The sequence below is a fragment of the Balaenoptera physalus genome (assembly GCF_965194825.1).
Source record: "Balaenoptera physalus genome assembly, chromosome: 7".
NCBI classification, from domain to species: Eukaryota; Metazoa; Chordata; class Mammalia; order Artiodactyla; family Balaenopteridae; genus Balaenoptera; species Balaenoptera physalus.
Genome location: NC_138886.1, coordinates 75136014 through 75153264, shown reverse-complemented (window position 1 = coordinate 75153264; position 17251 = coordinate 75136014). Strand labels below are relative to the sequence as shown.

The 17251-nt window shown below is 33.5% G+C and overlaps 1 protein-coding gene across 9 annotated transcripts in view; it reads right to left on the bottom strand.

Annotated features, from left to right (window-relative positions):
- The window catches only part of IFT74 (intraflagellar transport 74), an 81301-nt gene that overhangs the window by 60024 nt on the left and 4026 nt on the right, over positions 1-17251 (bottom strand). For 8 of the 9 annotated variants that reach the window (XR_014266012.1, XR_014266013.1, XM_082470471.1 and 5 more), the window contains 7 exons: positions 14709-14847; positions 10937-11072; positions 8703-8751; positions 7104-7202; positions 6877-6937; positions 4889-4948; positions 3649-3710 (listed from right to left, as the gene is read on the bottom strand). Coding sequence is in view for 7 of the 9 variants with exons in the window: in XM_082470471.1 (XP_082326597.1) it covers positions 3649-3710; positions 4889-4948; positions 6877-6937; positions 7104-7202; positions 8703-8751; positions 10937-11072; positions 14709-14828 (587 nt within the window). In the remaining 2 variants the exon portion in view is untranslated. Of the gene's footprint in view, positions 1-3648; positions 3711-4888; positions 4949-6876; positions 6938-7103; positions 7203-8702; positions 8752-10936; positions 11073-14708; positions 15001-17251 lie in introns of all 9 variants that reach the window. The other variant, XM_082470466.1, reaches the window with a different exon arrangement.

Genomic DNA, 17251 nt, shown 5'->3' with positions numbered 1-17251 from the left:
CTAACACCAAACTAGAAAAGTGTAGACATTAGAACTGGAAGAGAATCATTAGTTCAAGCAGGCACATGAAACTGAATTAAAGCCACAGGCGTCACAGTAACATATTGAGGCTATATACTATAACCAATTTATTAAAAATAGGTGTTCCATAATAAACTAGATGGTCTCATACCACAGTAAATGGTGGTACTAAAAGAGAAGAGAATAAAAACAAGATTTTTATACCTGCTTTCTCAAGGTATGACATTTCCTGCTCCCTCTGAATGTACAGAGTCAAGGTAAAGTCTCGTGTTATTAAGATGTTGGTTATCTGATTAACACATGAAATAAATCTATCATCCTGTGATATATAAAAATAAACTTTATAAAAATAACTTTGTTTTTAATTTAAATTTCCTCTTAAAGGGTCAGGAGAACCTATTTCACTCAGCCTTAGTTACAAACTACAGATATTAAGTTTTGAAACTGCTGACATTTTCAGGACAAAGTACTTTATTTTAAGAACATTTTCCTTAATCAAATGAACCAAATAAGACATAAAAACCTATGAAATTCTTAAATTTATAATCTGGGAGTTATCTTTTGGATAAAATATCTATAAAACATGTACATATAATATTTATAAATCTGACCTGGGTATCATATAACTTTGCAGATAAATGATGAAATAAATGAGGACCTAAATGTTCTAAACTATATAAGGTCCTCAACAGGTTATACCTTATTATTTCTTATTCTTTAGGTACCTAGGAAAGTATTTTATATGTAGTAAATGATAAATATTTGCTAAATGGTCTAAAACCAGAACAACAACAACAAAAAGGAAGTTTTCAAGTAAGTGCTTGGTCACCATGAATACGGAATTTTCTTTGTAAAAGGGAAGAGACTTTCAGTATATTTGTAATTTTTAAGATAGCACTTTAGGGACTTCCCTCGTGGTCCAGTGGTTAATACTCCGTGCTACCAATGTAGGGGGCCTGAGTTCAATCCCTGGTCAGGGAACTAGATCCCGCATGCCGCAACTAATACCCAGTGTAGCCAAAAAAAAAAAAAGATAGCACTTTATAGTAGCATCAAATGATAGATGGGGAAAATGAGATTCCTTTGTTTTTCATCAATAGAAAATTACATTTATCTTTCAAATAGTTCATCCTTATATTTAACATCCTATTCTTCATCAAATATTTACTGTACATGCAGATGTAATATGACAGTATGTTTGATGTTACATAATTTTGGTTAATTATTATCCTTGCTCTCAAGGAAATTAATATTGATAAGTTTATGGAACAAAATGTGTGCAGTATTAGTATGTATAAAATAGCTCATCTTCTGTTTGCACTGCTTTAGACAATAATTAAGGTCAAAAAGTCAATAAAGAATAATTATGTTAACTAAAGCTGTTGTCTGAATATTTGTGTCCCTCCAAAATTCATATGTTGAAATCCTAACCACCAAAGGTAATGGTATTAGCAGGTTGGGGCCTTTGGGAGGTGATAAGGTCATGAGGGTGGAATCCTCATGAATGGGATCAGTGCCCTTATAAAAGAGATCCCACAGAGCTCCCTAGCCCCTTCTACCATGTGATGATACCTTGAGAAGGCGCTAGGTATGAACCAGTAAGAGGGCCTTCACCAGAATAGGACTATACTGGTGCCTTGATCTTGGACTTCCCAGCCTCCAGAACCGTGAGCAATAAATTCCTGTTGTTTATAAGTAACCAAGTCTATGGTATTTTGTTATAGCGGCCCAAATGGGCTAAGATAACTACACTACATCCATTTATTATCTTTGTAGGCATTACTGTCACTGCCACATTTACCTTATAGCCAAACTCAAAGTTACTTGGTATTTGGTCTTTAACCAGGTTATATATAAAGATGCACAGGGGGCTTCCCTGGTGGCCCAGTGGTTGAGAATCTGCCTGCCAATGCAGGGGATATGGGTTCGAGCCCTGGTCTGGGAAGATCCCACGTGCCGCGGAGCAACTAGGCCCGTGAGCCACAACTACTGAGCCTGCGCGTCTGGAGCCTGTGCTCCGCAACAAGAGAGGCCACGATAGTGAGAGGCCCGTGCACCGCGATGAAGAGTGGCCCCCACTTGCCACAGCTAGAGAAAGCCCTCGCGCAGAAACGAAGACCCAACACAGCCAAAAATAATAAATAAATAAATTAAATTAAATTAAAAAGAAAAGATATTCAACATTCTGCTTAAATTGAAGCAGCTAAATCTTTAAAAAAAAAAAAAGATGCACAAATAATCTACATCTATGATTAGATTACTAATATAACAACTAATTATCAATTAATAATTGAATAATGAAATAATATAAATAGCCCACTGAATAATAATGTGCGTTTCATTAGACTGGGGTTTAAATCTCATAATTCGAATTAGTTAAAAAGCTCAGGTTAGGGACTTCCCTGGTGGTCCAGTGGTAAAGAATCCACCTTATAATGCAGGGGGGGAGGGTTAGATCCCTGGTCGGGGAACTAAGATCCCACATGCCGCGGGGCAACTAAGCCTGCGTGCCACAACTACTGAGCTCACGTGCCTCAACTAAAGCCCACGTGCCGCAAACGAGAGAGCCCACACGCTCTGGAACCCGTGTGCCACAACTAGAGAGAAGCCTGTGCACCACAATGAAGAGCCTGCGTGCCGCAATGAAAGATCCTGCATGCCTCAACAAAGATCCCGCGTGCCGCAACTAAGACCCGACGCATTAAGCTGGGACGAAGTGAGAGAGCGGCATGGACTTATATACACTAACAAATGTAAAATAGCTAGTGGGAAGCAGCCGCATAGCACAGGGAGATCAGCTCGGTGTTTTGTGACCACCTAGAGGGGTGGGATAGGGAGTGTGGGAGGCAGTCGCATGAGGGAGGAGATATCAGGATATATGTATATGTATAGCTGATTCACTTTGTTATAAAGCAGAAACTAACACACCATCGTAAAGCAATTATACTCCAATAAAGATGTTAAAAAAAAAAGACCCGACGCAGCCAAAAATAAAAAATAAATAAATAAATAATAAACAAATCTTTAAAAAAAAAAAGAGCTCAAGTTAAGATTGCAAATGGTAGAGATGAAGATGTTCTTATCCATCTTAGATTTTAAACTCCAAGACATAGAAATTTTATTTCTCTGAATGAAGATAAGATACATAAACAAGGGGGCTTCCCTGGTGGCGCAGTGGTTGAGAATCTGCCTGCCAATGCAGGGGACACGGGTTCGAGCCCTGGTCTGGGAAGATCCCACATGCCGCGGAGCAACTAGGCCCGTGAGCCACAACTACTGAGCCTGCGCGTCTGGAGCCTGTGCTCCGCAACAAGAGAGGCCACGATAGTGAGAGACCCGCGCACTGCGATGAAGAGTGGCTCCCGCTTGCCACAACTAGAGAAAGCCCTCGCATAGAAACGAAGACCCAACATAGCCAAAAAAATAAAATACTAGATGAAAATTAAAAAAAAAAAAAGATACATAAACAATACAATTTGTATTGCAAATATTCAACTTTTTTAAATAAAAAAATACATCAGGGAAAACCAATTAACAAAATTGTAAAGAAATAAATGGCTCAGAAGTTAAACTACCTTATACAAGTCACTTATAAATCTGTTTGATTTCTAAATGGACTGTACTCACGCTTGTCTTTCAGTAAATATAATATCCATACTTTGTGTTTCTCGATCATTTTGAGCTTTAAGCTGAATAAAGAGTTAACACAAAAGTTATTGATAAAAAATTACCATTAGACCAAACTATCTCTTTAAAGGTTGTTCTGATTATGAACCAATTAGAGATTATTATAATAATCATAATGGCACAGGCAAAGTTTTAAAAAATACAGTATGCTTCATTTAACAAACCACTACAAACACCAAATACAAAGAAACGGTCTTTTTCACAGGCATTGTAATCTCACACCAAAAATATTCATTGTTTACTGATCTGTCAAGTAATCTAATGTAAACTTCATTAATGTAAACAGAATTTCAAGATTTTATTAAGTATTCAATAGTTGATTAGTAATATGTTAAATTTACACCCAATGCAAGTTGTATTCTTAAATCATTTAGGATTTTACCTGAGTACTCCTAGTTGACACTACCTGTGCATATTCAGCCTAGAATTTGGACCCATCTCAAAAAACTAAAAAAACACAAAGATTTTACCTTTTTACATTTGGCATTAAAAATACAGTTTTTAAATTGGGAATTCTCCTGTGTTCTAAAGCTAAGAATAATTTCACTACATTATCATTGCTTTTATTAATAGAATCCCAATTTAGAAAAGTCATTTTATAAATCCTATGCTTTTATAAAATAGTCTTTGATTGTATAAATTATAAACTATGCTATAAGTTGTATGTTATTTTCTTCCAAATGTTTATAATCAATTAAGCTAGCAATTATCATTTTACTGTTTTCTACCAAATAATCCAAGACCACAGAACACAAATTCTCATTTACTAATCAAAAGTAGTATTATGTCTGGCATCATATGGTAACTATTCATTTTCTCCCTTTCTAATAAAACTCTTCATTGAGTACTCAGCTCCATTTGCACAAATATTAAACCAGAAGTATTGCAAACTAATTTATATACAAGGATATGTAGACGGGACTCCTTAACTAATGCTTAGTGAGAGACCAGTTCAAACACAGCCTTGTAGAAAGACACTGAAGCATCCACTTGGGAGAGCCAACCAACAGGAAGAAATTTTAAAAGAGCAACTAAAGGAACTCAACTATAACAGTAGTATTTAGGATCAGAGTAATACCTATCTCCAAGGTACATAAGGTTTATCAAATTATTTCTAGAGAAAAATGCTTTGTTTTGGAGGCTATGTAGATCTATTGCTTATACTTATAAATTTTCTTACCATGTTGTAATCATTCATTACTTCTTCCATTTCAGTATTGGTATTAAGTTTATCTACCAACTAAAAACAAAAGTATAAAAAAAAACATATTATATTAGTCTTCATAAATTTTCTCTGTAATCCATAATATAGGTATTCAATCTTATAACTAATGAGTAGTCATTTAAGTATTAATACTTCCAAGTACTTTACATTCTAAGACAAAAACAAATATTGAGCTAAGTAAGCATATACTATGAATTACGGCAATCAATAAACTACATCTTTAGGGTGGAAAAGTAGGCAATAATGAACTACTCTTCCTGCCGATCGTACCTCAAAGAGCTTTGCCTGCTCTGAAAAGATGTCTGAGCTTATAAAGAAGGATGTTGAGAAGACAAAATCTGGGGGAAGATCTCTCACTCTCTCTCTTTTTTTTTCTTTTCAGTGGGGAGGAGTGTTAACGGATTTACAAATTTACACCAGTGTAAATGTAAAATGATTTTCTTGGTCTTCTAAAAATTAAAAAAAAAATTAAAAAAAAAACAACAGGGCAAGGCACAAACAGAACACTAGTTAGCCTACTTCAAAGAGTTAGGCAATGACAGGAATAGCAAACATATTTACCTATTTACCTTGTACCAAACCCTGTTCTGAACTTATTAGATGTATTATTTCACTTAATTTTCACAATTACTCTATGAAGTAGATATTTTGTCCACATTTTGCAGATACAGAGATTTAGCAAGTTGTAGAGCCAGAATCTGAACAGGAGGCTACTAAAAGCAAACTATTTGGATGTAATTGATTTTAAAAGACTAAGCTTTCCTAATGTAATATATATTACTATGTACCACATTTTCAATTGTGGTATGAATAATAAGTGCTAATGAGCTCTAATATTTATTGAGACCTTACTATATGTTAGATACCTGGCTAACTAACTGCTTTCTCTGTATCAGAGAAAAACCTACAAACAGCATATTTTACATGTTATTAATATTTTTATATTAAGTAACTTACCTAATGCATTCTAGTACAACTAAAAATCCCTTTCATCTAATGTCTTTTTATATTTTATAAAAAACTATTCTTCTCATATTTAGAACAGAACATCATTTACAGAATATTATGGATTATAAAGTCCAACAAATGTGAGAATTACAATATACTATAATCAGAGAAATTTTGTTTATGAGTACAATGTAACAATATCAAGTAGGTATATCATAATTTACCTAACCGTTATGGTGGCATGTTTCTTATTTTGTGTAACACTATTTTTTAGTTGGAGAAGTGAGATAAAAGTTTTCAATAAGTCCAGAGACCACTGCTGCCTAAAGTACCTACAGAGTAGGAAGGAAGAAAATTTTGCCACTAGAAATTTTCATGGGGCCAAGATTACCCCAAAGATTGAGGCAGTAATCAACACTGCCAACAGGATCATTTCTTTTGGAAATCCACATTAGGAAGCATCTTCTGGAAGTCCACATTAGGAAGCAAAACTATGTTTATGTTAGATACTCTATTTTGACAGAAGGCAAACACTGTATTTTGAATGAAACATACTGATGAAGGTAATTTGTGGACTAAGTAATTAAATTTTTAAAATTTCATGATGACAACACTCCATAGAAAGACAAAAACATTTTTAAAGTAATGACATTGCTAGTACCCAATAAATTTTATCTACTTTAAAAATTATTATTTTAACATTGTTAGGGAAAAAAAGTGTGCATGTTTCTGTATTTTTAAGTATTGATAAATTCTTTTTTTTTTTTTTTTTTTTAAAGGCTTGAAGAATACTTATCAATCTGTTAAGCCAAATTATTTTTGGGGAGGGAAAGGAGGGAGAAAGCAAAGGGAAACTTTAATATCTACACTTTCTATGGTTTCAATCATTCTCACTACTCATGTATTCATGTATTATTTGGTATTTAAAGTAACATTTTTTAAATTGGTAAAAAACAATGAAAATATTCAAAAGAAATTCAGAAAAGAACAAATACCATGTTGTAGTCTGCTAGTTGTCCTTGAAACTCTTTGATTTCAACAGCTAAAGTCTCAGCTCTGGAAACATAAAATAAAAACATTCATAAATACATAAATAGGCAGATGAACATTATGAATATTATGTATAACTACAAATTCAGTATTAAACTCCTGATACATACTACATTAAATGTTACTCATAATAAAAACATACCTTGCATACTTTAACTGCAAAATTACTCACCTCTTTTCATATGACAAATATACTGAATTCTCTTGATTGTACATTTCTATTTCTTTCTGAAGTTTATTGATTTCTGTTGTAAGTTCACTTATTTTACTTCTAAGTGAAAAGAAATAAAAAAGTCAGTAATATTTCCAATCCAGAAAACAGTCTCTCTAGTTAAACGAAACAAACTTTTCATAAATGTGTAACAATAATATAAATGGTTTTGTGAAATTTCACTAAAAAAAGAAAAACAATTTAAGTGGCTTATTTGATTAAGGAGGTATATCCCAACTGATAAACTGATATAGGTTCTCTATTCATTAAAAAAGATGAAACAGGACTGGAATGGAAACCTGGGCAAACTGGTACAATCTAAGACAGAAGTAGATACCTAATTGTCACCCTTACAGCTCTTGCTGCCCTCTAGGACAGGGCTTCTCAAGAGCAGCACTATTGACATTTTAGGTCTTTGAATAATACTTTGGTAGGGGGGTGGTATTCTGTGCACTGTAGGATGTTTAACAGCATCTCTGGTCTGGATGACAGTGGCACACCCCCCAAACCTAATTATGACAACTAAAAATGTGTCTAAAAATTGCCAAATGTTCCTTGGGGGGCAAAATCACTACCAATTGAGAACCACTGCTCTACAGTCAACTACACAAATAGGTAAAACTGTATTTTAATACAGAAGCACAAATCCTGGAGAAGAGAGGCAATAATGCATTGATGAGAAATAGCTCTATCACCTTCCCTTCTTTTGACTAAAAAGTGGCTGGATATCAAAAGATGCTATTCAACTGATGGCCTCACTATCTTTCTTACTGATGGCAGCTTTGAGGACAGATGGAGAAAACCTACCCTTCTCCTATTGCCTTCTGGAGTTTGAGAATCAAAAGGATTCAGGTAATTGAACAACAAAAGAATTAAGGACTAAGAAAGAAAACAGAGCTTTCAGGACACGATAGAAGGATGCATTAAATGGAATGCAAGTCAGAGAGAAAGAAGATATAGAGGATGAGCCAACAAGAAAACAAAGTGTAATGGAAAAATGGAGATAAGAAAGTAGGACACCTGAGCAGAGAAAAAGGTAGGTATAGAAGGAGAAAAGAGTTCTTAATTTAGAGCTGCATACTTAGAGATATATAACAAAGCTTATGAATTAATTAAAATTAGGCCACATTTATAGCAACTGATCAAATACATACTTACTTAAAACTCTGTACTAAATATATTATAAATAAGCATATATATTTTATCATTAATACATATATGTATGAATAATATATTTCAGAATAACTAGTGAAAAAAGCATAAAAGATTACTACTAAATGAAAAACAGTGAACTTGAAATATATAGTTCACATACATTCAAATACATAAAATTTAAAACCTCAGCCTAACTGTATCACCACATTTTGTGATGACATCTGTTTACAGCCAAATTAACCAAAAATGATGTTAGAATACAAAATTCTTAGGAATTAACAGACACCGAATTATCTTTTTTTTTCATCTTTATTGGAGTATAATTGCTTTACAACCTAATTATCTTAATAAGTACCGTAGTTAAAACTTCATGATCATGCATAGAAAAAAAGTATTTTAACATACCGAAGAAGCCCAAGATAATAAGATTTGTCTAAAATTTGCCTCTGGGGACCTAAAAAACATTTTTTTAAGTATTAGTGTTCAGTTTGAAAATGCCACCAAAATAGCAAATCAAAAGCACAACCAGAATTACACTCAACAGTTCTCTAATAGTGCTCACAAATGCCCCAGTAAATCTGAAAATAAGGAAGAAGCACTGAAATAGAAAAGAGAATATCTTAGCATCATGACATAATGGAAGCTTGAATTAAGACCACAAATAGTGTTAGGACAGCGGGCTCAAAAAAACAAAAACAAAAACAGTGGACTCTACAGGTCAGGTTGGCTGAATGGAAACTGGGTCTAAGGGGGTCTAGAACAGGGCTAACCAAAAGAACTTTCTGCAACAATGGAAATATTCTATAGCAGCACTGTCCAATAAAGTAGCTGCATGGGAATACTGACCACTTGAAATATGGCTGGTGCTACTGGGAAATGAATTTTTATTTTACCTAATTTTAATTAATTTAAATTTAAATAGCCACATATAGCTATTGGCTATCATAATGGACAGTGCAGATTTAGACTACAAATTTCTCAATGTAGGCAAGATATTATGATTTTACATAATTTTTTCAGAGACTTTTTAGAAAGAAACATAATCTTACGTTTCAGTAGGACTAAAAAAGTATTCCTAGGTTAAATGTCCCAAACCTTCAGAGAGGTGAAGTGCCCTGCAAGGCATGAGAGAAATGGCTAGGGAGTACTGACTGAGGTCTATGCTGAGAAGAGGGAGAGAATGTCTCACTAGAATTGGAAATCAGAAACTGGAACAGGTAAAAACAAAAGTCACAGCAGATAGTGGTGCATGATGGTAACAATTAGAACTCTTTCGCACAAGGCTTTGAAGTAGAAAATGACTATCTTAAATGATACTGGTTCTGTTTTAAAGGAGAAATTAATACAGTAATAAAATTTGATGAATTCTCTATAGAATTGCAGTATGTTTCTACCCTTGTTTTTAAATAAATAATATTAAACATAAACACTTCTATGAAGACATTTTTAAAGACTAAACAACTACAAAATTTTGACTCATTTTCCTTCACAGTATTGATAATTATTAAGCAAGCATTTCTAAATAATCAAATTTATTTTTTTCATCTTTTGGCCATGCCACACAGCTTGTATGATCTTATTCCCCAACCAGGGATTGAGCCCACACCCCATGCATCGGAAGCATGGAGTCTTAACCACTGGACTACTAGGGAAGTCCAATAATCAATTGGTTTTTAATATTTAGTGAGCTAAGGGTATTATAATACAAGTAAGAAAATTTAAGTCTCCTGAAAGGCATGATATACTGTATTACAGAAGGTAGTATGATATCTTATAATTAACTTTGTACCAGTAGAGTATCTTCATCCCTGATAAGTCATTTGCACAAATACAGAAAATAAAAAACTCATTATAAAACAGTTCACCATGCTTTGAATTATATATATATTATAGACCAACTTTCTGAATCATAACATATAGTGTTATTATTATGCCTTTCTAAACATAGAGAGGCATAATGAGAGATGTAGTATAAATCTATGTGTTAGCCTCACTTCCTTACTTAAGCATTATAATGGAATATTAATTATTACCAAAAGTAACACTTCTTGACTCACTTCTCATACATACACAAATGCCTTACCAGTGTCATTTTGGTATAGAAACCAAAAAAAAAAAAAAAGTATTTCAGAATATTTCTATATAGTACTAGAAATCTAATTTTTATTCCTGAGCTTTTCTTTTCTTCAAATTATTTCAAATTTCTTCAAGTTATAGCAAAGTTTACCAACAAGAACCTACTGTATAGCACAAGAAACTACTCAATATTTTGTAATAACCTATAAGGGAAAAGAATCTGAAAAGGAGTATATATACACATATATATGTATATATAACTGAATCACTGTGCTGTACACCTGAAATTAACATGATATTGTAAATCAACTATACTTCAATTTAGGAAAAGTTATAGCAAACTTCTATGTTCAGAAAAATGAAGATTAAAATAGCCAATATATGTATATAACTCCCTAGTTCACAATGAATTTTCACATTCATTCTTTTATTTAACCCTTACAATTTTGTGAATCAAGGAATAAGAATTGAGTAAAATAGCCTCTTTCAGTCTATAATTCTGATTTAGTAATATGATACTGTAATACTTGTACAAAATATACTCATCTTCTTAAAATAGATACCTTTCATCCCAGTTTTCATTCCACTCAAACCTTGTTGTGTCACAGGACGATCAGCAACTTTGATTTGAGAGGACAGAACTCCTATTGTCCCTATGGGACCACCACGAGAGCCCAGTCTTGCTGTTCCAGGTGGCATCTAAATGACAAACAAGATTCAGTTTTAATAAACAAGAAAAAGACTGTGCCTCTAATATTGTTAAGACTGCAAAGAGAATATTAAAAAAAACTAAGATTCTATATAATTTGTAAAATTTTCCTTACATTTTTAAATGTCTGAAATATTAAATAAAATTAACATCTAAAATTCTATGATAATTAAATAATACATTTCTTTAAAATTTAAAATTCTATGTGTAGATGTATTTATAGTACTCCCAAACTGGAAAGGAGCAAAATGTCCACCTATTTGTTCTTATTTAACCATAGGAAATGGTTATAATTCCATTTTTGTAAAATAAAGTCTGGAGGATTACATTTAAAAATAGTAACAAAGTTTATCCCTATATAATAGTTCATTTTTATTTTATGTTTTATATAATTCCATATTTTCAACATTATTACAGTAAGTATATATTACCATTAAAATCAGAAAAAAATAAAGAAATTTTCATCTTGAGAAAAAAAGATATAATTACATCACAAGATAGCCATATAAGTATTAAAGAGTTTCCATCATTCAGCAAGCATTCATATTATTACTCTACATGATTCTCTACTTCAGGTCTGCAGAATCTAGTGTAATATTATACACCCTGAGGAAAGGTCAAAAGACTCCCTTCTTGTCAGTTCATATAGTATGTACAGGCATGGGAAGGTATAAAGGACAGCCTGAAACTGTTCCAAGATACCCTTCTTTTGTTTATCTTCCTTTCCCTCTTTTCTTTTTTCTCACTCTCTGCCAAAGAATAAAGTAGTAGATTTAAATATGTAGTAGAAATTTTAGATAGAGGTTAGATACAACCATTCTGGTTGATTTTGATTGTTTTTAATTCTTTTAGCTGGTAGCCTCAAATTCTATCAGCTAACATAGTTCTCAAGTGACTCTGAGAAGTACTTGGTAATTAATTTGAGTATGGGGGCCAGGAACAGTAACACATTCCAAAGAATACACTGTATACAGGAACACTGTCAACTACAAATTCAAAAGAAATGAGTTCAGGATTATCCTGAGTGATCTTTGGGAAAGAATGCTAAATCTCTCCTTGGATAAACCTTCTGAATAATTTCCTCTTTGGCTCTATGCAAGCATAATTATGACAGCTACTCAAATAACTATATCACTTTAAAAACAATTTACCAGATGAAAGTATAGAGAAGAAAGCATAAATTAAAACTGCACACGTTAAAAAGAATGTAGTAGATATTCATGTATTCACACAGAAATATATTTATAATACATTATTGAAAGAAAAGGACAAGATAAATAAGAATGTATACATATAGCACTGTCCTCATTTTGGAAAATACTAAAACCATACAATTATATATGGATGTGTGTTAGTGTTTGTAAATGGATAGAAAAAGATCTAGAAGGATACACGTCACACCTTAGACAATGGTTATACCTGGGGTAGAAGGAGGGAACTCTGACACTTTTCCTTTGCATGTTTTACAACAAGCATTACTATTTTAGTAATTGCAAAAATTAGTTAAAGAACCTGGAAAACAGTAGGTGGCCAATATATTTCAGATTCCTTTTATAAATATTTAATAAGCATAAATTCTTACTATTAGAATAATAGAAAAAGATACCCTAGCTCAGTACCATATATATGAAGACTTTAGAAAAATCATTTCAGTATAGTTGATGATGATGTTGATAATATTACCTAAAACTCTAGAAAAATCTTAAAACTTTAAGAAAACCTAACTTTAACAAAATTATTCCCTCCAAAAATTGCTGCTCTTCTTATGAATTAAACACGGGACCCAACCTTATATCTAGTTTGCAATTAGTCTACCGTCCGAGCTTGAGTACCTCACACGCACCTTATGAGACAGGCAAAACCATCTCTTGTGAGCATCAGAGAAATAACTATGAATGTTTTGGAGTATTCATTTCTTTCTATGTAAATATAAATATATATATATCTTTATGTTAAACTGATACCACAGTGCTTTTTTCACTTAATACTGTACTATAAAGATATATTATTTCCAGAAATATTTTTTGAAAATAATTTTTAAAGGCTACTTAATAGCCGATTATAGGGATAGACATATAATTTATTTAAGATTAACCTGTTGTAAGGCTGTTTTCAAATTTTCACTATTATAATTATAATGAAAATGTAATAAATATCCTTACAGGATATTATTCTGTTTAGAATTATCAGCTTATAAAGTTTACCAATTCTTTCTAATGTGGTGTGTTTCTCTTACTGATTCACTGATTTATGACACTCTCTATCTTACGTTAAGCTCTTAACATTGACTAGAGTTTGTTTCTAGGCTGCTGTAGCAACCAGAACACTGTTTTACTTATTACTTATATTTTTATATTAGAGTATTGTACTTTTTCTTATTTTTGCCTTTGTACCGTTCTAGGTGAATGTTAGAATAGTTTTACAATGATATTCCTTCCCCTACCCCAAGAGAAATCTCAAGGAATTTTGATTGGACATAGGATTTATAGCTTTAATACAGAAAGAGCTTTTACAAATGAGTAAACTTTCTTTTTTCATTTTAAGAGTCTGAACTCTATGTATGACATATATGTTGCAAATACTTTTTTTTTTAACCAGTTTGTCGTTTTTCTTTTAACTTTTATGATGTTTTCAATTTTTGTAAATTCAAATATATAAATATAAAAATACTTTCCTTTTCAGTACTTGATGTTTCCTGTTTTTTTTTTTTTTTTTTTAAAGATTTATTTATTGATTGATTGATTGATTGTTATGTTGGGTCTTCGTTTCTGTGCTAGGGCTTTCTCTAGTTGCGGCAAGTGGGGGCCACTCTTCATCGCAGTGCGCGGGCCTCTCACTATCGTGGCCTCTCTTGTTGCGGAGCACAGGCTCCAGACGCGCAGGCTCAGTAGTTGTGGCTCACGGGCCTAGCTGCTCCGTGGCATGTGGGATCTTCCCGGACCAGGGCTCGAACCCGTGTCCCCTGCATTGGCAGGCAGATTCTCAACCACTGCGCCACCAGGGAAGCCCTTTCCTGTTATTTTTACAAAGGCCTAGCCTATGCCAAGTTTATACAAAATACTTACCTATATTTTCCTCTAATACATTTATGGTTTCATTTTTTAAATATAAAATTTCTAAAATATCTAGAATTCTGTGTGAGGGAGGGATTTGGTTTTTTAAAACAAATGGTTTACCAGTTATTTGAGTGCACTACTGAATACTCCATCTTTTTCCAACTAATTTGAAATGCACTACTGAATGCATGCACTACTGAATACTCCATGTTTTTCCAACTAATTTGAAATGCCATCTTAATCATTAATTAAATTCTTACATGCTTGATTCCATTTCTGGTCTTTTCCATTTCACTTGGTTTTGGCACCAATACACTATACCACTTAAATTATTGTAACTTTAAAATAAATTTGAATATCAGCATGAGCAGGCCTCTTTCTCTTAACAGTGTCTTTCAAACATTCTCCCACATTTATACTTCTAGATGTTTTCCAAAAAACATACTTATATAATAGTATGTTTTCTTTATAGAATAAAGAAAAACAAAGAAGAATCTCTTATTATAGACAAGCTTTCCAAATTCTACCAGGATATACGCATAATAATTCAATAATTTGTTTTAAACTTACTCCAGTTGCCACTCGAATATTTCCTGATGGGGGTCGTATTCCAGAAGGAGGCCTTCCTGTCAATCCAATCCCAACTCGAGAAACAGGGCGAGCTGCTGAAGGTTTGTGATTACTGGCCATTGCTTGCTCACTTTAACCACTGTTTGGAAACAAGGAATAGGTCTCCTTTGGTATCTTCTGTAGCAAGATAGTAGTGACCTGCATACCCTTCCTTCACACATTTAATCCATGACTTTTCTTGCCAATTGCCATTCCAGGTATCACTACGTACAAGGTTGAGCTCGCTTTAATTCTGTTCAGATTTGACAATAATATTCGATTTAGAACCATGAAATCATTTATTACAACATGCCCTCCTCATTTCCCTGTTATCTTATCAAAATACAAGCCCCTCTAGATATCTTTCTCTCTTGGACTCTCATCCCATACTCTAGTAAGCTTTCTCTCTCCCGGCAAAACCAGTATCTTTCTTCCCTGCCGATATTTTCTCTGTGATTTCTGGTCTATAATAAACTCCTTTATATTCTCAATCCTATTATAAATAGTTCCTTTTACACTTTGCCTTAACAGGTTCCTGCTTCTCCTGAAAATGCTTTTGGTAGTGAAGGCTGTTTTAGCTTCCTGTCCCACAATTCCAAAGCAAAGGAGTACACCGCACTCTCCTTGCTCCACAATGTCACTGTCAAAACATTATTCTTCCAAGTTTTTAAAAAAATAAACAGGATTCTCTTCCCTTGAGGACCAAATAATGCAACTATATTGCCTTGGATCTTTCTTGGTTGCTTCTACCTAGGGACCTCCTAATCTCTCCCCCTTGTTTACTAAAGTCTTTTGTTCACAGTCCTCTATTCCAGTATCACCAACATCCTGGATGACTTCCACATGGATACTGGATTCAATATGTAACATTCTAGCTTCACAGTTCCCTGACCTAAATTCAGTAATCATTTCAACTCTATTTTAGTCATTCACAGCCATGGCCAGAGCTGGAGTTTGTCATCATCTGGAATTGCTTCATCTCAAATATCTTAATTGAAATACTTTATTCTCTGGCCTTAATTTCCTCTCCTTCTACCTTTTTTCTCACCTTTATTCTCACTACACCTCCCCTTAAACTATTTCCTTTATTCACTCATTCTCTCCCAGTTTACCAGCCCCCTCCTTTACTCATCAGAATATATTATTATTTAAAGTTTTGGCTAATAATTTAAAATAGAATTTTAAAATTATGGGTCACAACCTATTAGTAGCTTATGAAAACAATTTAGCAGGTTATGACCAATATGGTTTAAATATGAAATAAAATAGAAAATACAAGAGAGTTTACTGCACATAGGAAGAGTACTGTTTCATTAAATTTTTTTTCAGTTATATTTATATAAATTTGCACATATGTGTATACTGGTCTATAATGTAAAATATATGTCCTATTATAGGTCATGTTCAAAAGAGTTTTAAAGATACTGAACTAGACAGAGAATATGGAGAAAAAGAGTGCCCAAGACTCTGCCCTGAGGAATGTCAATACCTAGAGATTGCAAAGAAGAGGAGAAACTAGTATAAGAGACTGAAAACGAAGACTCAGAAAGCAAACAAAAAACCAGGAGTGTGTGTCAGAGATGCCAAGAAAAGGCAGCAATGGTCAATGCCATTTTCTGCTGGGAATTCAAGTAAGATGAATACTGAAATGTCCATTGGAATCCCCATCCAAGAAACCATTAGTGACCTTGAGGAGGTCAGTTTCAAGGACTCCTTTCCTTCTCAATATTAAATTACTGTCTCATGAGCACCATCAACAAATTTGCACCCTCAAACTCTTCTTCAACCCTTCTGGCAAAATCAGGAACCATTCTCTACATTCAACCTGGACTGCTGAACACTGTTGATGGAAATCCCAAGACTGTACAGACTGGAGAACTGCAAAGCCATAGTAACCAAATTTAGATGGACCCTCATCTCAGAAATTATTTTATTTATCCTTTATAAGCTACTCTGTCCTTGATGATTCCAATTCTTAACCACTTTTCCAATTAAGTCTGTTCCTGCCACTCTCAGCAGATGACTCAATTTCATAATTGAGAAAATTAAGACATGAAATCTATCACATTTGGTGTTTACCTATAAACACCCTGACCTCCAATCTCAATAGCCATCCTTTCTCTCATTCAAGATCAGTCTCTTTTCTGATTTATCCTCTTGATCCCATACCTCTGGGACATTAGCTTCCCTCTCCTTGCCAACCTCCTTCTCCCTCACCCCTGCCGCAATCTCCTTTGGGGCATTATCCAGCTCTTACGTATGTCTTTAAACTTTCTCCTTTCTTTCAGTCTGCTATCATGTTCCATTCTTTCCTAAACTTAAAAACTAATTTCTTGATCCTGAAACCACCTTTAATACAGTCTTATATGTCCTTTTTCTACACAGGCAAACTCTAAAAAATAGCTTATATCCATTATTCTCTACTTTTTCCACTTCCTCTATCTCCTGGATTCCTACTCTTCCATTCAAATGGTTCCTGCCAATGCAGTTAGGAATGTAAATGT